The sequence below is a fragment of the Pocillopora damicornis genome, chromosome 4 (assembly GCF_964200805.1).
Source record: "Pocillopora damicornis chromosome 4, jaPocDami1.2, whole genome shotgun sequence".
In the NCBI taxonomy this organism is placed as follows: Eukaryota; Metazoa; Cnidaria; class Anthozoa; order Scleractinia; family Pocilloporidae; genus Pocillopora; species Pocillopora damicornis.
Genome location: NC_142673.1, coordinates 2,538,971 through 2,561,848, shown reverse-complemented (window position 1 = coordinate 2,561,848; position 22,878 = coordinate 2,538,971). Strand labels below are relative to the sequence as shown.

The window sequence follows — 22,878 nt, the reverse complement described above, 5'->3', positions numbered from 1 at the left end:
GAGATTAAGGAGATGTTTTAACGACAACAGAGTCAGTTTGTTTTGAAGGAGAAACGGCGGTTTTAGATATTTTCGCCTAAAAAACCTCGATGGTTGATTCACGGGCCATCGCCGCGAATGTTTCTTTTTTTTATTCTGTTTTATTTATCTGGTCTGAACTGATCCCTCAAGGCAGAAGGTTAGTGAAAATGTAGACTACCAACGTGAGAAATTTTGAAAATGTTGACTTTTTGAGGCTTGTTCTCGAAGAATAGATGAATGACTTGGCTCGAAACTTCAGTGTTTCGTCAAAATTTGCACTTCATATACTTTTAATTAACCTGGTTATAGTTTTCAAATGAACCCCGCCGCAACACATAAGTTAACGAATTTAAAAAATTAACTATGTAAAAAAATGCTTTTTTATTCAATCAATAATTCATTTTTCACCTTTCATCATTTAGATCGATAGACCTTCGACTGTGAGCGTTAGGTTTAGGTTTTAACAAAGCCAGCAGTAATGAAGATTACACGGTAGTTCAATTTAAAAACTTCTTATCTCCATTCATTGTTTCACCTTTTTTCCGTTTAATTTAAGAGCATTTTGTCAGGCTTTAACCGTAGAGATACTCTTCTTTCAAACTTTGTTTGAAATCAACGGTTCATTTCTCAAATTCTACGAATGGGATGCCTCTGATTCGATATGGAAGATTTTATAACTTAAAAGAGGGTGAAAATTTAGGCACTTTACCAAGATATATGTGAATTTAGCATAAATCTAGTTGCGTTCAAGAATATTTGCTGCAATACGATTAGCTACGCTTCTCGCTATCTATTCTGTAATAAATATATGTTATTTGCCGGCTGGGAGGTCCGTATGGTGAAAAACTGTGATCGAGGTCTTTCAAGACCGAGGTCACGGTTTTTTATCATACGGACCAACCCTTAGCCGGTAAATAACATACATATTTTTTTTAAACTTGACGAAATTCTTTCCGAAAGAACCCGAATGATTTAGGGCTGTAAATACGGCAAGATCGTCCATAAACTGAACAATTCTTTAGCGAGTAAATGATACTTAAAATAGAGGTGATGCAAATTAGAGAGAGATGCCTAACCGAAACATTCTCATTTGTCTAAGGATAAATATGATTTAAAAGGCTTCCAAACAAACTTTGAAACATTATTTTTACAAGTATCTGTCATAATCTGACACCTGTAAATAAGAGAGCGCGTAAGTAAAGAAAAAAGCGCGAGAACATTTGAAAAACAACAGAAGTAGTTTGGCAAGGACTGTCACGACAATGTTTTCTTCAAAAACATGTATTGATCTAACGGGAAGTATTATTCACTCTCATGGACGATTCATTCATGTACGAAGATTTACCTCTGCTCATTAAGTAAACAGCGAGGAAAGTAATTGTGAGTAAATTCAAATTTTTTATTTTGAAGTTGTGAGAGTTTGCCCGTTTGTTTGCTGCAATGGCGTGTGTAAATCTAGTCTTTCCTCCACAAAAACTAAATTCGAATAGCACACTCCAACGAGACACAGTGGGATTTAATGCGGCCTTTTCTCAATAAATTCCTTCAGTTTCTGTTGTGCAATTTACGGTACAAATGTCCAAATTTAACGGACTCGGAAAGACTCACCGAGAGCGTATAGTTGTTGTAGAACTGAATTCAAAACTTCGCTCGCTCTTTCACTACGAACAAATTGTTTGAGAAAATTCAGATATTAAATGAATGAAAGTTCCATCGTTCAGTTTAACTGAAACCAATTACCTTACGTTTTAACTTTCTAGGTACTTTTTGTGAACGATTAAAATTAATTGCAGACGGTTTTTAGGCCGCTTGTCAACCAACGTAATGACACTATTGCTTATACAGCTGCAAATTCATTCTGAAAGCAATATTTTTCTATCAACCAAAGTGATTTGAGAGAGAGAAAAGAGAGGATTCATAAGTTATTTATTATTATTTTGCTTAGAAATACTACCCAGCCGGATAAATCAGATATATTTATGAAAAATGGCAACGAAATTTGGGATGTACTCGGCGATTCACAAAAGCGTTACTGTGGCCCGTGGGCAGAGATAGAAAAAATACTGACCGGGTAAAGAACCAATCAGATTGCAGGATTCGTTACAGTGCCCTTAAAAAAAAATAGTAATTAAAGCAAGACGCCGAACAGTTTGTGGTTACATATAAAATAAAATACAAGCATGGGCCTATCTCGCTGTTAAGCTTTGAACAAGTAGTAGTTTTATATTAAGACAATTAGATTTGGTTTTTCATTAACTCAATACTTTTGTACCCTTGTGAACTTACATCCTCTTAAGCCATGCTTTTAGTTTTCTTCTGTTCGCTTTTAATTATCTGGCCTATTCTGTTCCTCGAGGCAGCTGGTTCTCAAGGTTAGCATGTGTGCGGAGTCCCTTAAAAAAGGTATCTTCAAGGCAAGCATGTAAGATAGTAATTGGGAATAACCTGCTTCCATAAATTTGAAAGAGCCAACTTTATCTTACTTAACTTTGCTCATTATTCTCGTGTGAAGCAAATTGATATACTTTAAGACTCCTTTACAAAATATAATCTACTCGGAACCAATCATTTCAAACATTTCTCTACCTTTAAAGTTTCATCAAAACTGTCTTGATAGTCTTTCTTGCTGTCGAAGACGTCGACACGAAACGACCCCCGAAGATCTTAAGCATGCATCCGCAGAAGATTCATGTTATGTAAAATTTAAACAGTTTTGAAATGGAATAAGAGAGATGGTAAGTTTTGAGCTCGGTAAAGAAATAGAGAAAGATGTCTTTTCGTCTTGTCACGAGCGTAGGACAAAAAAAATTCTGAGCCTCCATGACTGAGGAAGCGAACCTCAAACCTCAGACCTCAATCGAACCTCAGATGTTTTCAGAATAGAACGAATGGTTTCTCTCTCAATGCAGTTTCCGAGTAGGCGAGTTTTTAATTTTGAATAGGACATATTGCCTAATTTTCATGCTGTGGTTTGAGTTAAACCCTATGCATAGAGAACTTCTGTCTTTAGAGTTTCACTTTGTCATAACGACATTTGTGAATTATTCACGAATTTGAACATTAGCCTGTTTTAAATTATTTCGCAACTCAGTTTAAACTATCTAAAATATAGCTGCGGGTCTTTTTTTTCCCCTACACGTTTCCTTACATTTTCAATCGGTATGATTGGAAAATTGAAATCTTACAGTTACTTTATTTTCTCTACACGCGAAGTAGTGAAATTCGAAGACCCCAATCTCAATCATCAATTATACCATCAGCAAACGATGGAGCATTCAGATTTAAAACCAATGTTTTAGGAGCACCTGCATTGTATATTGTATACTTTGCTGAAATAATCATCATCACCTATGCATTCCCTGTGATGCCTCGCATTTAAATGATGCTGAAAATCACGTAACAAGCGTCCAGGATGATTAAAATTAATCTCCCTATCTTCATTCTTAAAATGGCGCATCTTAATAATGATTTGTCGGCCCGTTAAATAATAATAATGCAATTACTACATTAAACGTGACAAAGATCCAAATAATTCTAATTTACTGAAAAGCTAGTTTGTTGACAATTTATCAAAACATAATAAAATATTAAGATTATGATTTGCATGGCCACAAAAAATAAAGTAAAAGGGCCAGCTTTTGAATCCATAACGACAAAATCCCCTACAAATATTTCATAGATGGGGAAGTGAAAGCTTGTGAGCTGTCCGTAAATCTCTTTCAATTGATTTTTCCGAGAAATTAAGTACACGATCCACAAATTAGCGAGTTTTACTAAATTGCATCCCTTCTTTATATAAACAGTAGTCACATCCACTCACGGACCATTCATTTATCCAATCATAAATTATTCACAAGCCCAAAGTGCAACAAAAAAGAGCCGTTAATCTATGTTTTCTATGAAAACTTTGCTATGGCAGAAGCAGGAAAAAATGAGAACTTGATCCTGCACAAAAAGTCATCTTAATACCAGTTGTTTAAGGTAAAGACTTCTCGTAGAAAAATTGTTTTTCAACGGACCAAATTTGCTTGTGTAGATGACGCGACTTAAAGATTTGTCAAAAATGGGTCTCTTTTCGTTTATCTCATTCTATTTCAACTTGATGTAATTTTCTGAGTTTATTTTCTCTTATCACAAATGAAGAATGGCAGCCTTTCTAGATTTAGATAGAAGACTGCTTATAGTAAATGTATTTTACAGAACTTTTTGAACTTTTTTGGTTTCAGCAACTTTAATCCTGTCATCCCCAAGATCTCATTATGCAATTCGTGAGATGTTAGTTAGGAGTATTTGATATTGATTCAACTAACTGGGAGTTAGAGTATTTTCAAGTTTTGGCGCTATTCAAGGTAGAGTTTCCCTGACATATACTACGTTTTGCCTCAACCAGGTGGCCATGATATCTACCGCCCCCCACAAAGTGTACGTCAGCACGCGTTTTTGAGAGAAGAATTCCGTTATTTGAACGTCCCCAGAATTGGATCCTACACAGTGGATGATAGCATTGACTGTGTATTAAAGTGCCTCAGTCATACGTCATGTTTTTCTGTGAACCTGGCCGCGTCTAGAGGAATGGACGGAAAGTTTTGGTGCGAGCTGCTCTCTTCTGACAAATACAGAAACTCCACTGAACTCCTTGGAAACAAGAGCTCCCATCATTTCGTCACTAAGGTTACAGATATTCTTTAGAGATTGTAAATGTGTATTGTTAATTACTTAAGAGGCCTCGCTGTAAGGCCTGAGCCAAGGAGGAGGGGTTAATTTGAAACCTTACTCTTTACTCTATCGCATGACAGGACTGTATATCCTTTGTTTAGCAGTAGGCTCTATTATGAGTGAAATTTTATTTAAAACAGACCCATATGTTATCATTTTTCAACTATTAAATGTTTCGTCTTCTCCTCAGTCTCCCTGTTCTTCCTCGCCATGCAAAAATGAAGGGACCTGTGTACCAAGTTACATAAATGGCATCTATGAATGCCTTTGCAAGAAAGGCTTCACTGGAGAATTCTGCGAGAAAGGTTAGACATTACTTGCAATTGCCAGGTTGGATTAGCATTTATTTGCATAAAATTTGGCCCTCTATCCAGGGATTGCCTTGCCCCAAGAGCAGTTTGCTTTTAGTACATGAACGACAACGTAGCCAACTGAGTGATCATTACGTCGGTCCTACAATTGACCTCTTTCCCAACTGAAATTTATCAAAGGCTTCCTCTGACGAACTCGTTTGATGCAGCACTGTACATCCCCTGTAAGGAATGGATATTCACCATAACTTCAGTTAATAATTGTTAATTACTTCAACGGTGTCAGGCGAATAAGAGTTAAGGATTTTAAAGAAAACTCCTACCCTTGCTGCATGCCGGAGACGTCATTTGTAACACGCAATTCTTTAATTCATACTTAGACTTCAAGTCCTGTAAAAATGCGTACAATTCATACAAGTAGGTTTGAAACTTGTTTTATATGAATGACGAGGAAAAAAACTCAATATCTGATTTAATCTTTAACTCTAGCTTGGGATGCAGTTGGTGATTAAGTTAAATTCTTACTTTAGACACTAAAAGGGCGAATTAAGAATTTAAAAAAAGGGTTATCTGTTGAGTTAACATCAGAAGTCATCTTCTCCTATCAGTTTCTAAACTAATTTCATTCAACGAAATATTCAGGGTTTAATCTTGTCATTTTTAATTCGTGAAACTTAACATCAATTAAAGAATTATTGTATTAATAGATTTTGGAGTAATAAAAATTATGGTAATTGTTAAAACTGATCGGGTTCCCCGAACAGGTCGAACGCCAGCGAGTTGGTAACCTTACACTTTGGCTCGAATACAACTTCCGTTCTCTGTCAAATGGGAGATTTTGGATGTGGAGATGGTGGATGGACACCAGTTATGAAGATTGATGGCAACAAGGTAGGTTGTTACCTTGTGTTGTGAAAGTTTTTCTTCAAATGGTCTGCAGACAAATACATCACTCACTAATTTGAGGTATAGAATTCAAGTATCTCTAACCACAAATGTCTCACTTCATTTTTCTCGAACAAACGCTTGTACTTTTTCTCATACCCCTAACCTTTTAAAGCCTGACTCGGGCTTCGTGCCACAGCAAAATATTTTGGTTTTCGCGACGAAGAATCATAGCGGAGTATGTAATATTGCGCAGATGCGTTGCAGGTCAGGTCAAATATTCTTCTACCTTTCTTTTTCCCCTAAAAATAAAAAAAAGAGGCGGTTTAAACGGGAAACTTTGCCAGGCGCAATCGATTCTGAATCACAATGCACAATGTTCTTGCTTACTACTTTTGATGCTTATCTTTGTATGCGATTGATTATTTACTCTTATACAATTATTTCGCAGAACACTTTTCCGTTCAGTTCGGGATACTGGACTAACAAAAGCGAATACAACCCGTCTGGTGCAACGACTGGCTTCGATTCACAAGAGACCAAATTACAGACGTACTGGAACACACCCTTTTCCAAGGTCTGTCTCGGTATGAAGGTTAACGGACAGTTGAGGTTCACCGTAATCAACAGCCAGGCTTCCTCTCTTCACTCTCTGATTGCTGATGGTCAGTATCGGCCTACTTCACTGGGTCGGAACAAGTGGATAGCGCTGACTGATTCAAGGGCTAGACTTCAGCCCAACTGCAACCAGGAAGGATTCAATACCAAGGCCAATCGCAAAGCAAGAGTGGGAATCCTTGGGAACAACGAAAACGACTGCCGTACATGTGATTCTGCAATAGGGTTTGGTGTTGACAACAGAGCGTGCGGTGATCGTTCTTCCATTAGAGCCATGTGCTACATCTTGGTTCAGTGATGATCTGCGTTTGAATGAATTTTAAAACAGCACCAAAATAGATAAGATGAAGTTATCCAAGAACAGTGTGTAAAAACGCAGGATTATAAAATTTGTTGTGTATATGAACGCCTTGAGAACACTGCGATTAAGCACCTATCATCCGAGTCTCGCAAACCAGAATGTATGATGCTCGCGAAAGCTTTGTACAGCTTTTCTTATGCCATGTGTGTTTGTAAGTGAAAAAATGCAAATAAACGAAGCAAAATCGAAACGAAAGAAAACAAAAAGAGATATTTATCCCCCAGCTGTTTTAATATAACGTACGAGGAAAGTTTACCATTCACTGTTGACTTGATTCACTGGAACCAGTTTTTGGCTCGCGTCCAAACATATCGATAACGTAGGCTATCGGAAACAACTGTAGCTGGCGAAAAGTTTTATATATAGAATGGGTTTAACTCTTTAAACCCTAAGAGTGACCAGCATCTAATTTCTCCTTACAGTCATACAGCTGAATCATTCATTAAGATCATAAGAATAAAGCAAATGATCGCCAACCAAAGAAGCTTTGATTGCTAAACAAATTCTCCTTGTCAGTACTAAAGGAAATGTATAGAGAAGGGTATAGAGACTATGGATACTGATGTTAGGGTGTAAAGGATTAAATCCGTATTCAGTGGATGACGATTTATCCCGACCGGTACCCTGAAGGTAAAGGCTGCAGAACCAGAATGCATTAAAGCTGTGTAATTCTAAGGTTTACGCGCCGTATAATTTTGGGCGACATCTTGAAGAATATTTGGCCAGTTACTGTCCCATCTGTCTTCTACTCTTCGTTAGCTTTTGTTGATAAATGCATTCTTTGCTATTTACACTTCGAAAGCTGAAACAACATTTTCAAGCAAGAAAACATTTGCCTCATCTTCCTCTGCGTGAAATGCCCATCGCTTTTTAAAAATCGTGTGACATGGGCGTGTTTTTCGAGTTGATACATTTGCATTTAGATACATTCAAAATGAAATAGTAATCTCTAATGACTGGATTTGTTTGTCCCCACTGAGCAATTTCGCGGGAAAACTCTATCTATCAGGGACTTCAAGTGGTTGAATACTCATCCAATCAGACTCTCGCTTATATAGGAGTAACAAAGAAGAAATTATCTTCTACTTGTTTGCAACGAACAACTTCCATCACGCAAGAAAATGAAGCCAGAAACCGTAATACAAGCAAAAGAAGCCAGATGATTTTGGAATTTTGGAACATATGGAGCTTAAATCTCAGTTTTTTGTGGGCAAATGATCCAAACTTCCTTTTATTTGGTGGTTTTTGGTCACCTGTACGGGAGAGCGGGAGATTGCCTCTGTATCCGGGAGACTCAATGATAATCCGGGAGAGTTGGCGTATATGAAAACGTAGTTAGCACCTACCTTAGGATAATCTACCTGGATTGGACAGTCAATAAAAATCAGTGAGATTAAGGAGATGTTTTAACGACAACAGAGTCAGTTTGTTTTGAAGGAGAAACGGCGGTTTTTGATATTTTCGCGTAAAAATCCTTGATGGTCGATTCACGGGCCATCGCCGCGAATGTTTCTCTTTTTTGTTCTGTTTTATTTATCTGGTCTGAACTGATCCTCAAGGCAGACGGTCAGTGAAAATGTAGACTACTACCGTGAGAAATTTGAAAACGCTGACTTTTCGAGGCTTGGTTCTTGAAGCATAGATGAATGGCTTGGCTCCAAACGTCAGTGTTTCGACAAAATTTGCCGCTACACTTTATATACTTTTAATTAACCTGGTTATAGTTGACGATCAAATTAACAAATTAACCATTAAAGAATAAGCTCTTTTATTTAATCAATGATTCATTTTAGCTGCAGTTTTAAGTCGATCAATAATTCATTTTTTCAACTTTCATCATTTAGATCTGTAGACCTTCAACTGTGAGCGTTACGTTTAGGTTTTAACAAAGTTAGAAATAGAAAATACAAAGTAGTTTGAGTAAAAAACTCCTTACTTCAATTTTACTGTTTTACTTTTCTCAGTTTAATTTAAGCGCACTTTCTCAGGCTTTAAACTTTGTTTGAAATCAACGGTTTATTTCTCACATGACAGGACGGAAAATGCGTGCACTGTAAGCACCTCCCTTTGTCCCATAGAAAGCCTTAGAAAACTTTTCTAAGGGTTTGTATGGGACAACGGGAGGTACTTACAGTGCACGCATTTTCTGTCCTGTCATGATTCTACGAATGGGATGCCTCTTATTCGATATGGAAGATTTTATAACTTAAAAGAGGGTAAAAATTTAGGCACTCAGTGTTTACCTAGGTATAGGTAAATTTAGCATAAATCTAGCAGGGTTCAAGTATAATTGCTGCAATATCATTGGCTACGCTTCTCGCTATCTATTCTGTAATAGATAGTAATTAAAATAAGAAGCCGAACAGTTTGCGGTTACACATAAAATAAAATATAAGCATGGGATAAGCATCGTTGTTAAGCTTTGAACAAGTAGTAGTTTTATATTAAGACAATTAGATTATTATTTACTAATATTTTTAAAGGCCCTTCACGCGTTATAGATACCTTATTTCTATTTATTTGATTTTATTTTACAATTGCTAGCAGTTTCAATTCATTTTATTTCATGTGAACTGTAAGATTCTAAATAGTTTTGACACATGAAGAGCCATCTCGTGGGCTCCATTGAGTAAACCATTATCATTCTTATTATTGTTGTTATTACTGCTATTGTAATAATAATTATTATTACTTTTATTATTATCGTTATTATCGTTATTACACGTTATACCTCATTCGGACCTCTCCCTTACCAATTGTTATGCTCGATAGCAATCTCGGTCTCATAATCTAATTTTTTAGCAGAAACTTATGTTTCTGGTAGCTACGATACTGTGTATTTAAAAAAAATTATCCGATCAAATACGGAAAGGAGCAAATAAAAACTCAAGGCGACGATATGAAAAGGACTCGCGCGTGAGAAAAGTGATTGGCATCAACCAATGATTTGTAGACTAGGTAAGGACGAGACTTTGTGTAGGATTTTGAGGATGATCCTAGTTCTTACTCGGTCAGTAATATTATCAAAGTACTTCACCAAAATGCTTTCCTTTATCTGTTCCACAAGATATGAGAAACTTAGAGCAATCATTAAAGTTTAATAGACCCCACGTAACATATCAACTTATGATATATACAGAAGAAATGTGCGCAGCAGTTGCCGTCATAAAAGTTATCTGATTGGTCAGTTGAAATCAGCACGCAAGAGTTTTATCTAATTTCAATAACAGTTCGTTTTTTGTTTATTTTTTTTTGTGCCCTCGTGGACTTACATCCTTTTAAACCATGTTTCTAGTATTCACTTGTTCGATGTTCATTATGTGGCCTAATCTGCTCCTCGAGGCGGCTGGTTCTCAAGGTTAGTATGGGAGTCCATTGAAAAAGCTATTTTTAAGGCAAGTTCGTAAGATAATGATTGGGAATAACCTGCTTCCATAAATTTGAAAGAGCCAATTTTATCTTACTTCAAGTAAGCCTTACTTGAAGTAACTTTGCCCATTATTCTTGTGTGAAGCTAATTAATATACTTTTAGACTCCTTCACATAGTATAATCTACTCGGAACCAATCATTTGAATCTACCTTAAAAGTTTCATCAAAATTGCCTGGATAGTCTTTCTTGCTGTCGAAGACGTCGACATGAAATGACCCCCGGAGATCTTGAGCATGTATCCTCCGAAGATTCATGTTATGTAAGAATTTAAACAGTTTTTCAGATGTCTTTTCGTCTTGTCACGAGCGTAGGACAAAGAAAAAATTTTGAGTCCCCATGACTGAGGAAGCGAACCTCAAACCTCTGACCTCAATCGACCCTCAGACGTTTTCAGAATAGAATGAATGGCTTCTCTCTCAATGCAGTTTCAGAGTAGGCAAGTTTTCAGTTTTGAATAGGACATACTGCCCAATTTTCATGCTGTAGTTTGAATTAAACCCTATGCATGAAGAACTTCTGTCTTTTGGCATAAAGAGTTTCACTCCGTCATAATGACATTGGTGAATTATTCACGAATTTGAATATTAGCCTGTTTTAAATTATTTCGCAACTCCGTTTAAATTATCTAAAATATAGCTGCTGGGCTTTTTTTTCCCTTACATGTTTCCCTACATTTTCAATCGATATGATTAGAAAATTGAAATCTTACAGTTACTTTATTTTCTCTACTCGCAAAATAGTGAGATTCGAAGACCCCAAACTCAATCGTTAATTATGCCATCAGCAAAACGGCGAGCACTCAGACTTAAAACCAATATTTTGGGAGCACCTGCATTGTATATTGTATACTTTGCTAAAATAATCATCATCACCTATGCATTCCCTGTCATGCCTCATATTTAAATAATGCTGAAAATTACATAACAAGCATCCAGGATGATTAAAACTAGGCTCCTTGTCTTCATTCTTAATTACAAAATGGCGCATCTTAAAAATGATTTGTCAGCCCGTTAAAAAATAATAATGCAACTATTGCATTAAACGTAACAAAGATCCAAATAATTCTAATATGTTAAAATATTAATGTTTCCCAAATTTGCATGGCCACAAAAAATAAAGTAAGAGGGTCAGCTTTTGAATCCATAACGACGAAATCCCCTACATATATTTCATAGATGGGGAGGTGGAAGCTTGTCAATTGTCCGCAAAATCCCTTTCAATTGATTTTTCCGAGAAAGTAAGCACACGATCCACAAATTAGCGAGTTATACTCAATTGCATCCCTTCTTTATGTAAACAGTAGTCACATCCACTCACGAACCATTCATTTATCCAATCATAAATTATTCAAATTTTAAGCTCAAAGTGAAACAAAAAAGAGCGTTAATCTATGCTTTCTATGAAAAATTTGCTATGGCAGAAGCAGGAAAAAAATGAGAACTTGATCCTGCACAAAAAGTCATCTTAATACCATTTTTTTTAAGGAAAAGACTTTTTTCGCAGAAATTTTTTTTTCAGGACCAAATTTGCTTATGTAGAGTTTGGCTGACATATACTACCTTTTGCCTCAACCAGGTGGCCATGATATCTACCCCCCCCCCCCCCCCACAAACTGTTCGACAGCATCTGTTTGTGATAAAAGAATTCCGTTATTTGAACATCCCCAGAATTGGATTCTACACAGTGGATAATGGCATTGACTGTGCTTTTAAATGCCTCAGTCATACGTCATGTTTTTCTGTGAACTTGGCCGCGTCTAGAGGAATGGACGGAAAGTTTTGGTGCGAGCTGCTTTCTTCTGACAAATACAGAAACTCCACTGAACTCCTTGGAAACAAGAGCTCCCATCATTTCGTCATTAAGGTTACAGCTATTTTTTAAAGACTGTAAATGTGTACTGTTAAGTACTTAAGAGGCCTAAAGCTTCGCTGTAAGGCCTGAGCCAACGAGGGGGGTTAATTTGAAACCTTACTCTTTACCTCTTTACTCTATCACATGACAGGACTGTATATCCTTTGTTTAGCACTAGGCTCTATTATGAGTGAAATTTTATTTAAAACAGACCCTCATGTTATCATTGTTCAACTATTAAGTGTTTCTTCTTCTACTCAGTCTCCCTGTTCTTCCTCGCCATGCAAAAATGAAGGGACCCGTGTACCAAGTTACAAATATGGCATCTTTGAATGCCTCTATAAGAAAGGCTTCATTGGAGAAGTCTGTGAGAAAGGTTAGACTTTATTTGCAATTGCCAGGTTGTATTAGCATTTATTTGCATAACATTTGGCTCTCTATCCAGGGATTGCCTTGCCGCAAGTGCAGTTTGGTTTTAGTATATTAACGACAACATAGCCAATTGAGTGATCATTGCGTTGGTCCTACAATTGACCTCTTTCCTAACTGAAATTTATCAAAGGCTTCCTCTGACGAACTCGTTTGATGCAGTACTGTACATCCCCTGTAAGGAATGGATACTCACCGTCACTTCAGTTAATAATTGTTAATTACTTCAACGGTGTCAGGCGAATAAGAGTTGAAGATTTAGAGAAAAACTGCTACCCTTGCTGCATGCCGGAGACGTCATTTGTAACACGCAATTCTTTAATTCATACTTAGGCTTCAAGTCCTGTAGAGATGCGTACAATTCATACAAGTAGGTTTGAAACTTGTTTCATATGAATGAAGAGGGAAAAACTCGATATTTAATTCAATCTTTAACTTTAGATTGGGATGCAGTCGGTGATAAAGTAAAATTCTTACTTTAGACACTAAAAGGGCAAATTAAGAATTTAAAAAAAGGGTTATCTGTTGAGTTAACGTCAGAAATCATCTTCTCCTTTCAGTTTCCAGGTTAATTTCATTCAATGAAATATTCAGGGCTTATTCTTGTCATTTTTCATTCGTAAAACTTAACATCAACTAAAGAATTATTGGATCTAATAAATTTCGGAGAAATAAAAATCAATGTAGTTGTTAAGACTGATCTGGTTCCCCGAATAGGTCGAACGCCAGCGAGTTGGTTACCTTACACTTTGGCGCGAAAACAACTTCCGTTCTCTGTCAAATGGGAGATTTTGGATGCGGAGATGGTGGATGGACACCAGTTATGAAGATTGATGGCAACAAGGTAGGTTGTTACCTTTTGTTGTGAAATTTTCCTTCAAAGGGTCTGCATAAAAATACATCATTCACTAATTTGTTGTACAGAATTCATGTATTTCTAACCACAAATGTCTCACTTCATTTATCTCGAACAAGTCTGGGTCGAGCTTCGTGCCACAGCCAAAATGTTTTGGTTTTCGCGACGAAGAATCATGGCGAAGTATATAACATTGCGCAGATGCGGCACAGGTCAGGTCAAATATCCTTCCACTCTTCCGTTTCCCCCTCAAAATAAAAAAAGTGGCGGTTTCAAAGAACGGGAAATCGTGCGAGGCGCGTAACTTTAATAGATTCTGAATCACAATGCACAATTTTCTTGCTTACTTCTTTCGATGCTTCTCTTTGCATCGGATTGATTATTTACTATAATACAATTATTTCGCAGAACACTTTTCTATTCAGTTCGGGATACTGGACTGACAAAAGCGAATTCAACCCGTCTGGTGGAACGACTAGTTTCGATTCACAAGAGACTAAGCTACCGACCTACTGGAACACACCCTTTTCCAAGGTCTGTCTCGGTATGAAGGTTAACGGACAGATGAACTTCACTCTTATCACCAGCCAGGCTTCCTCTCTTCACTCTCTGATTGCTGATGGTCAGTATCGGTCCACTTCACTGAGTCGGAACAAGTGGATAGCGCTCACATTCAAAGGCTCATCTCTAGCCCAACTGCAATAAGGAAGGATTCAATACCCAGACCATCCATCGCAGAGCAAGAGTCGGAATCCTTGGGAACAACGAAAACGACTGCAATACATGTGACTCTGTAATGGGGTTTGGTCTTGACAGCACAGCTTGCGGTGATCTCCATTCCTTCAGAGCCATGTGCTACATCTTGGTTCAGTGATGATCTGCGTTTAAATAAATTTTAAAACAGCACCAAAATAGATAAGATGAAGTCATCTAAGAACAGTGTGTAAAAACGCAGGATTATAAAATTTGTTGTGTATATGAACGCCTTGAGAACACTGCGATTAAGCATCTATCATCCGAGTCTCGCAAACCAGAATGTATGATGCTCGCGAAAGCTTTGTACAGCTTTTCTTATGCCATGTGTGTTTGTAAGTGAAAAAATGCAAATAAACAAAGCAAAATCGAAACGAAAGAAAACAAAAAGAGAGATATTTATCCCGAGCCGTTTTAATATAATGTACGAGGAAAGTTTACCATTCACTGTTGACTTTATTCACTGGACCTAGTTTTTGGCTCGCGTCCAAACATATTGATAAAGTAGGCTATCGGAAACAACTGTAGCTGGAGAAAAGTTTTATATATAGAATGGGTTTAACTCTCTTAACCCTGAGAGTGACCAGCATCTAATTTCTCCTTACAGTCATACAGCTGAATCATCCATTAAGATCATAAGAATAAAGCAAATGATCGCCAACCAAAGAAGCTTTGATTGTTAAACAAATTCTCCTTGTCAGTACTAAAGGCAATGTATAGAGAAGGGTATAGAGACTATGGATACTGATGTTAGGTGTAAAGGATTAAATCCGTATTCAGTGGATGACGATTTATCCCGACCGGTACCCTGAAGGTAAAGGCTGCAGAACCAGCCTTTACCTTTTAATTCTAAGGTAGTGTTCACACTTGGTGCCCGGGTACCGTGCCCGGGTTCTATTCTACGCCGGGCACCAATGTGAACACACCTTTTTTCCTGGTACCCACGCCAGAATTCGGGCACGGTGCCGGTGCCCGAGTACAAGGTCTCGACCTTGTATTCGGGCACTAAACTGGGCACTGAGTCCTTGTGTGAACACATTTTTCGTTGGTGCCCTGGCACTTTACCCACAAACCACTTGTTTTCGTACCCACAATTCCTTGTCCCACTCGAGATTTCAAAATGGCGTCCGACGGTGCAATAGTGAGCGTGTGCTCTGTTTATTGAATGTGAACATATCTTCAGACTGGGTACCGTGTGTCTGAACACAGCACCATTTTGTGCCGGTGCCCGGGTACTAGTGCCCGGGCACCAAGTGTGAACACTGCCTGAGGTTTACGCGCCGTATAATTTTGGGCGACATCTTGAAGAATATTTCGCCAGTTACTGTCCCATATGTCTTCTACTCTTCGTTAATTTTTTCGTTGATAAATGCATTCTTTGCTATTTACACTTCGAAAGCTGAAACAACATTTTCAAGCAAGAAAACATTTGCTTCATCTTCCTCTACGTGAAATGCTCATCGTTTTTTAAAAATCGTTCGATACGGCGTGTTTTTCGAGTTGATATATTTGCATTTAGATACATTCAAACTGAAATAGTAATCGTCAATCACTGGGTTTGTTTGTAAAATTATCAAAACACAGAGATGCCAACCTCTGGAGATCTCAGATCTGGAGACTTTTTTTCGGACCAGCATCTCCCCCCCACCCCGACCGAGTTTGCCAATACGACTCCCTACCCCTCCCCCCCCCCTCACCGAGCAATTTCGCGGGGAAAAACGTGGATCTATCTATCAGGGACTTCAAGTTGTTGAATACTCATCCAATCAGACTCTCGCTTATATAGGAGTAACAAAGAAGAAACTCTCTTCTATTTGTTTGCAACGAACAACTTCCATCACGCAAGGAAATGAAGCCAGAAACCATTATACAAGCAAAAGAAGCCAGATGATTCTGGAATTTTGGAACATAAGGAGCTTAAATCTAATTTTTTTTGTGGGCAACTGATCCAAACTTCCTTTTATATGGTGGTTTTTGGTCACCCGCACGCGAGAGCGGAAGATCACCTCTGTATCCGAGAGACTCCCGGATAATCCGATGAAAACGTAGTTAGCACCTGCCGTAGGATAATCTAGCTGGATTGGTCAGTCAATAAAAATTAACGAGATTAAGGAGATGTTTTAACGAGAACAGAGTCAGTTTTTTTTGAGGGAGGAACGGCGGTTTTAGATATTTTCGCCTAAAAAACCTCGATGGTCGATTCACGGGCCATCGCCGCGAATGTTTTTTTTTTTTTTTATTCTGTTCTATTTATCTGGTCTGAACTGATCCTCAAGGCAAAAGGTTAGTGAAAGTGTAGACTACCAACGTGAGAAATTTGAAAACGTCGACTTTTCGAGGCTTCGTTCTCAGATCATAGATGAATGGCTTGGCTCCAAACGTCAGTGTTTCGACAAAATTTGCCGCTACACTTCATATACTTTTAATTAACCTGGTTATAGTTGACGATCCGCTACATTTTTCAAATGATCCCCGACGCAACACATAAGTTAACGAATTTAAAAAATTAACTAAGTAAAAAATGCTTTTTCATTCAATCAATGATTCATTTTAGCTGCAGTTTTAAGTCAATCAATAATTCATTTTTCACCTTTCATCATTTACATCGATAGACCTTCAACTATGAGCGTTACGGTTTGGGTTTTAACAAAGTCAGCAGTGATGAAAATTACACGGTAGTTCAAGTCAAAAACTTCTTACCTCCATTACATTGTTTTACCTTTTTCCGTTTAATTTAAGAGCATTTTCTCAGGCTTTAACCGTCGAGATACTCTTCTTTCAAACTCTGTTTGAAATCAACGGTTTATTTCTCAAATTCTACGAATGGGATGCCTCTGATTGTAGTTTTATATTAAGACAACTAGATTATTATTTACTAATATTTTTAAAGGCGTTTTGACGCGTTATGGGCACCTTATTTTTATTTATTTAATTTGATTTTGCAATTGCTATCAGTTTCAATTCATTTTATTTCATGTAACTGTAGAGTCTAGATAGTTTTGATAGGTGACGAGCCATCTCGTGGGCTCCATTGAGTAAACCATTATCATTATTATTATTTTATTATTACTGCTATTGTAATAAAAATTATTATTACTTTTATTATTATCATTATTATCGTTATTACATGTGATACCTAATTCGGGCCTCTCCCTTACCAGTTGTTATGCTCGATAGAAGTCTCGGTCTCGAAATCTAATTGTTTAGCAGAGGTTATGTTTCTGGTAGCTATGGTACTGTGTATTTAAAAAATTATTCGATCAAATATGAAAAGGAGCAAATAAAAACTCAAGGCAACGATAGAAAAAGTACTTGCGCGCAAGCCATCAACCAATGATTTGAAGACCAAGTAAGGACGAAACGTTGTGTAGGATTTTGCAAGTGATCCTAGTTGTTTACTGGGTTAGTAACGTTATCGAAGGTTTACTTCAACAGTAATTAAAGTGGAAAACAACAATCATTAAAGTTTAACAGACTTCACGTAACATGTCAACTTGTGATATATACAGAAGAAATGTGCGTAGCAGCTGCCGTCATAAAAGTTATCTGATTGGTCAGTTAAAATCGGCACGCAAAAGCTTTATCACAGTTGCAATAACAGTTGGTTTTTCATTAACTCAATACTTTTGTGCCCTTGTGGACTTACATCCTTTTAAGCCATGTTTCTAGGTTTTATTTGTTCGCTTTTCATTATCTGGCCTAATCTGCTCCTCGAGGCAACTGCTTCTCAAGGTTAGTATGCGGAGTCTCTTGAAAAACGTATCTTTAATCTACTCGGAACCAGTTATTTGAATCATTTCTGTACCTTACAAGTTTCATCAAAATTGTCTCGATAGTCTTTCTTGCTGTCGAAGACGTCGACACGAAATGACCCCCGAGGATCTTGATCATACATCCTCCGGAGATCCATGTTATGTAAAATTTAAACAGTTTTGAAATAGAATAAGAGAGATGGTAAGGTTTGAGCTCGGTAAAGAAATAGAGAAAGATGTTTTTTCGTCTTGTCACGAGCGTAGGACAAACAAAAAATTCTGAGTCCCAATGACTGAGGAAGCGAACCTCAAACCTCTGACCTCAATCGAGCCTCAGACGTTTTCAGAATAGAATGAATGGTTTCTTTCTCGGTGCAGTTTCCGAATAGGCAAGTTTTTAATTTTGAATAGGACACACTGCCTAATTTTCATGCTGTAGTTTGAGTTAAACCCTACACATAGAGAACTTCCGTCTTTGGGCATAAAGAGTTTCACTCTGTCATGGTGATATTTGTGAATTATTCACGAATTTGAACATTAGCCTGTTTTAAATTATTTCGCAACTCAGTTTAAACTATCTAAAATATAGCTGTGGGTCTTTTTTTTCCCCTACACGTTTCCCCACATTTTCAATCGGTATGATTGGAAAATTGAAATCTTACAGTTACTTTATTTCTCTACACGCAAAGTAGTGAAATTCGAAGACCCCAATCTCAATCATTAATTTATACCATCAGCAAACGATTGAGCACTCAGATTTAAAACCAATATTTTGGGAGCACCTGTATTGTATATTGTATACTTTGCTAAAATAATAATCATCACGTATGCATTCCCTGTTATGTCTCATCCAAATAATTCTAATTTACTGAAAAGCTAGTTTGTTTAAAGTTTATCAAAATATGTTAAAATATCAATGTTATGATTTGCATGTATGATTGGAAAATTGAAATCTTACAGTTACTTTATTTTCTCTACACGCGAAGTAGTGAAATTCGAAGACCCCAAAGTCAATCATCAATTATACCATAAGCAAACGATCGAGCACTCAGATTTAAAATCAATATTTTGGGAGCACCTGTATTGTATATTGTATACTTTGCTTAAATAATCATCATCACCTATGCATTCCCTGTGATGTCTCATTTAAATAATGCTGAAAATCAAATAACAAGCGTCCAAGATGATTAAAACTTGTCTCCCTGTCTTCATTCTTAAAATGGCGCATCTTAAAAATGATTTGTCGGCCCGTTAAAAAATAATAATGCAATTACTACCATAAACGTGACAAAGATTCAAATAATTCTAATATACTGAAAAGCTAGTTTGTTGAAAGTTTATCAAAATATGTTTAAATATCAATGTTATAATTTGCGTGGCCACAAAAAATAAAGTAAGGGGGCCAGCTTTTGAATCACTAAGGACGAAATCCCCAACATATATTTCATAGATGGGGAAGTGGAAGCTTGTCAACTGTCCGTAAAATCCCTTTTAACTGATTTTTCCGAGAAAGTAAGCATACGATCCACAAATTAGCGAGTTATACTGAATTGCATCCACTCTTTATATAAACAGTAGTCACATCCACTCACGGACCATTCATTTATCCAATCAGAAATTACTCACAAATAGCCCAAAGTGAAACAAAAAAGAGCCGTTTATCTATGTTTTCTATGAAAACTTTGCTATGGCAGAAGCAGGAAAAAAATGAGAACTTGATCCTGCACAAAAAGTCATCTTAATACCAGTGTTTTTTTTTTAAGGTAAATGTGACTTAATGTGACTTAAAGATTTGTCAAAAATGGGTCTCTATTCGTTTATCCTATCGTATCTCACCTTGATGTAACTTTCTGAGTTTATATTCTCTTATCACAAATGAAGAGTGGCAGCCTTTCTAGATTTAGATAGAAGACTGATTGTATTTTACGAAACTTTTTGAATGTGGTATCGGTTGCGTTAAAAAAAAAAAAAAGGTTTCCGCATCTTTACCCCTGTCATCCCCAAGATCTTATTAGTAATTCTCCTAACTGTCTGTTATACAATTCTCGAGCTCTTAGCTCGGAGTATTTGATATTGATTCAACTAACTGGGAGTTAGAGTATTTTCAAGTTTGGCGCTATTCAAGGTAGAGTTTGCCTGACATATACTACCTTTTGCCTCAACCAGGTGGCCATGATATCTATCGCTCCCCACAAACTGTTCGACAGCGTGTGTTTGTGAGAGAAGAATTCCGTTATTTGAACGTCCCCAGAATTGGATCCTACACAGTTGATGATAGCATTGACTGTGCATTTAAGTGCCTCAGTCATACGTCATGTTTTTCTGTGAACTTGGCCGCGTCTAGAGGAATGGACGGAAAGTTTTGGTGCGAGCTGCTCTCTTCTGACAAATACAGAAACTCCACTGAACTCTTTGGAAACAAGAGCTCCCATCATTTCCTCATTAAGGTTATAGATATTCTTTGGGAGATTGTAAATGTGTGTACTGTTAAGTACTTAAGAGGCCTAAAGCTTCGCTGTAAGGACGGGGGGAGGTGGAGGGGGGGGTTATCCGAAACCTTACTCTTTACCTCTTTACTCTATCACATAACAGGACTGTATATCCTTTGTTTAGCAGTAGGCTCTATTTTGAGTGAAATTTTATTTAAAACAGACCAATATATTACCATTGTTCAACAATTAAATGGTTCTTCTTCTCCTCAGTCTCCCTGTTCTTCATCGCCATGCAAAAATGAAGGGACCTGTTTACCAAGTTACAAAAATGGCATCTTTGAGTGCCTCTGTAAAAAAGGCTTCGTTGGAGAATTCTGCGAGAAAGGTTAGACGTTACTTGCAATTGCCAGGTTGGATTAGCATTTATTTTCATAAAATTTGGCTCTCTATCCAAGGATTGTCTTGCTCCAAGAGCAGTTTGCTTTTAGTACATGAACGACAACGTAGCCAACTGAGTGATATTGCGTCGGTCCTACAATTGACCTCTTTCCCAACTGAAATTTATCAAAGGTTTCCTCTGACGAGCTCGTTTGATGCAGTACTGTACATCCCCTGTAAGGAATGGATATTCACCGTCACTTCAGTTAATAATTGTTAATTACTTCAACGGTGTAAGGCGAATAAGAATTGAAGATTTAAAGAAAACTCCTACCCTTGCAGCATGCCGGAGACGTCATTTGTAACACGCAATTCTTTAATTCATACTTAGACTTCAAGTCCTGTAAAGATGCGCACAATTCAAACAAGTAGGTTTGAAACTTGTTTTGTGTGAATGACGAGGGAAAAAACTCGATATCTGATTTAATCTTTAACTCTTGCTTGGGATGCAATCGGTGATAAAGTTAAATTCTTACTTTAGACACTAAAAGGGCGAATTAGTAATTAAAAAAAAGGGTTATCTGTTGAGTTAACGTCAGAAATCATCTTTTCCTGTGTTTCCAAATTAATTTCCTTCAGTAAAATATTCAGAGCTTATTCTTGTCATTTATAATGCGTAAAACTTAACTTCAATTAAAGAATTATTGAATCTAATAGATTTTGGAGAAATAAAAATCAACGTAATTGTTAAAACTGATCTGGTTCCCCAAGCAGGTCGAACGCCAGCGAGTTGGTTACCTTACACTTTGGCTCAAGTACAACTTCCGTTCTCTGTCAAATGGGAGATTTTGGATGTGGAGATGGTGGATGGACACCAGTTATGAAAATTGATGGCAACAAGGTAGGTTGTTACCTTGTGTTGTGAAAATGTTCCTTCAAAGGGTCTGCAGAAAAATACATTACTCACTAATTTGAAGTATAGAATTCAAGTATCTCTAACCACAAATGTCTCACTTCATTTATCTCGAACAAACCCTTGTACTTTTTCTCATACCCCTAACTCTTAAACTCGAGCTTCGTGCCACAGCAAAATAATTTGGTTTTCGCGGCGAGGAATCATAGCTGGGTATTTAGTATTGCGCAGATGCGTTGCAGGTCAGGTCAAATATTCTTCCACCTTACTTTCTCTTCCCCCTCAAAATAAAAAAAGAGGCGGTTTAAACGAGAAATTTTGCCAGGCGCGTTACTTTGATCGATTCTGAATCACAATGTTCTTTCTTACTACTTTTGATGCTTATCTTTTTATGGGATTGATTATTTACTCTTATACAATTATTTCGCAGAACACTTTTCGGTTCAGTTCGGGATACTGGACTGACAAAAGCGAATACAACCCGTCTGGTGCAACGACTGGCTTCGATTCACAAGAGACCAAATTACAGACGTACTGGAACACACCCTTTTCCAAGGTCTGTCTCGGTATGAAGGTTAACGGACAGTTGAAGTTCACCGTAATCAACAGCCAGGCTTCCTCTCTCCACTCTCTGATTGCTGATGGTCAGTATCGGCCTACTTCACTGGGTCGGAACGAGTGGATAGCGCTGACTGATTCAAGGGCTAGACTTCAGCCCAACTGCAACCAGGAAGGATTCAATACCAAGGCCAATCGCAAAGCAAGAGTCGGAATCCTTGGGAATAACGAAAACGACTGCCGTACATGTGATTCTGCAATAGGGTTTGGTGTTGACAACAGAGCGTGCGGTGATCGTTCTTCCATTAGAGCCATGTGCTACATCTTGGTTCAGTGATGATCTGCGTTTAAATGAATTTTAAAATAGCACCAAAATAGATAAGATGAAGTCATCCAAGAACAGTGTGTAAAAACGCAGGATTATAAAATTTGTTGTGTATATGAACGCCTTGAGAACACTGCGATTAAGCACCTATCATCCGAGTCTCGCAAACCAGAATGTATGATGCTCGCGAAAGCTTTGTACAGCTTTTCTTATGCCATGTGTGTTTGTAAGTGAAAAAATGCAAATAAACAAAGCAAAATCGAAACGAAAGAAAACAAAAAGAGAGA

General features: G+C 37.4%; 3 protein-coding genes across 4 annotated transcripts; all 3 read left to right on the top strand.

Annotated features, from left to right (window-relative positions):
- LOC113665276 (putative skeletal organic matrix protein 5) lies at positions 1-7,118 on the top strand. Of its 2 annotated transcripts, none has more exons than XM_089203435.1 (6): positions 1-178; positions 4,412-4,692; positions 4,928-5,042; positions 5,429-5,465; positions 5,813-5,939; positions 6,385-7,118. In XM_089203435.1, exons 2-6 carry the CDS (start codon positions 4,594-4,596, stop codon positions 6,847-6,849), a joined length of 843 nt encoding a protein of 280 aa, XP_089059561.1. In that variant the 5' UTR covers positions 1-178; positions 4,412-4,593; the 3' UTR covers positions 6,850-7,118. The 2 variants fall into 2 exon arrangements, with proteins under 2 accessions (XP_089059561.1, XP_089059562.1); XM_089203436.1 differs by lacking the exon at positions 1-178 and adding an exon at positions 2,220-2,393.
- Positions 7,119-11,923: 4,805 nt separating this feature from the next.
- On the top strand, positions 11,924-14,623 carry LOC149046467 (uncharacterized). Its single transcript, XM_089203433.1, has 5 exons — positions 11,924-12,207; positions 12,457-12,571; positions 12,958-12,994; positions 13,342-13,468; positions 13,889-14,623. Exons 1-5 carry the CDS (start codon positions 11,926-11,928, stop codon positions 14,183-14,185), a joined length of 858 nt encoding a protein of 285 aa, XP_089059559.1. The 5' UTR covers positions 11,924-11,925; the 3' UTR covers positions 14,186-14,623.
- A 3,148-nt stretch (positions 14,624-17,771) lies between these two features.
- Positions 17,772-22,872, top strand: LOC149046466 (uncharacterized). Its single transcript, XM_089203437.1, has 6 exons — positions 17,772-17,965; positions 20,152-20,432; positions 20,688-20,802; positions 21,187-21,223; positions 21,570-21,696; positions 22,139-22,872. The coding sequence occupies exons 1-6, from the start codon at positions 17,893-17,895 to the stop codon at positions 22,601-22,603; spliced, it is 1,098 nt and encodes a 365-aa protein (XP_089059563.1). The 5' UTR covers positions 17,772-17,892; the 3' UTR covers positions 22,604-22,872.
- The last annotated feature ends 6 nt before the right edge of the window (positions 22,873-22,878 follow it).

Coding starts and splice junctions, on each gene's coding strand:
- LOC113665276 (XM_089203436.1), top strand. CDS start 2,321: ATGCTTTTAGTTTTCTTCTGTTCGCTTTTAATTATCTGGCCTATTCTG. Junction 2,394..4,411: donor CGAGGCAGCTGGTTCTCAAG/GTTAGCATGTGT, acceptor TGCCTCAACCAG/GTGGCCATGATATCTACCGC. Junction 5,466..5,812: donor AATGCGTACAATTCATACAA/GTAGGTTTGAAA, acceptor TTCCCCGAACAG/GTCGAACGCCAGCGAGTTGG.
- LOC149046467 (XM_089203433.1), top strand. CDS start 11,926: ATGATATCTACCCCCCCCCCCCCCCCACAAACTGTTCGACAGCATCTG. Junction 12,572..12,957: donor TGGAGAAGTCTGTGAGAAAG/GTTAGACTTTAT, acceptor ATTCATACTTAG/GCTTCAAGTCCTGTAGAGAT. Junction 13,469..13,888: donor TGAAGATTGATGGCAACAAG/GTAGGTTGTTAC, acceptor ATTATTTCGCAG/AACACTTTTCTATTCAGTTC.
- LOC149046466 (XM_089203437.1), top strand. CDS start 17,893: ATGTTTCTAGGTTTTATTTGTTCGCTTTTCATTATCTGGCCTAATCTG. Junction 20,433..20,687: donor CCCATCATTTCCTCATTAAG/GTTATAGATATT, acceptor TCTTCTCCTCAG/TCTCCCTGTTCTTCATCGCC. Junction 21,224..21,569: donor GATGCGCACAATTCAAACAA/GTAGGTTTGAAA, acceptor TTCCCCAAGCAG/GTCGAACGCCAGCGAGTTGG.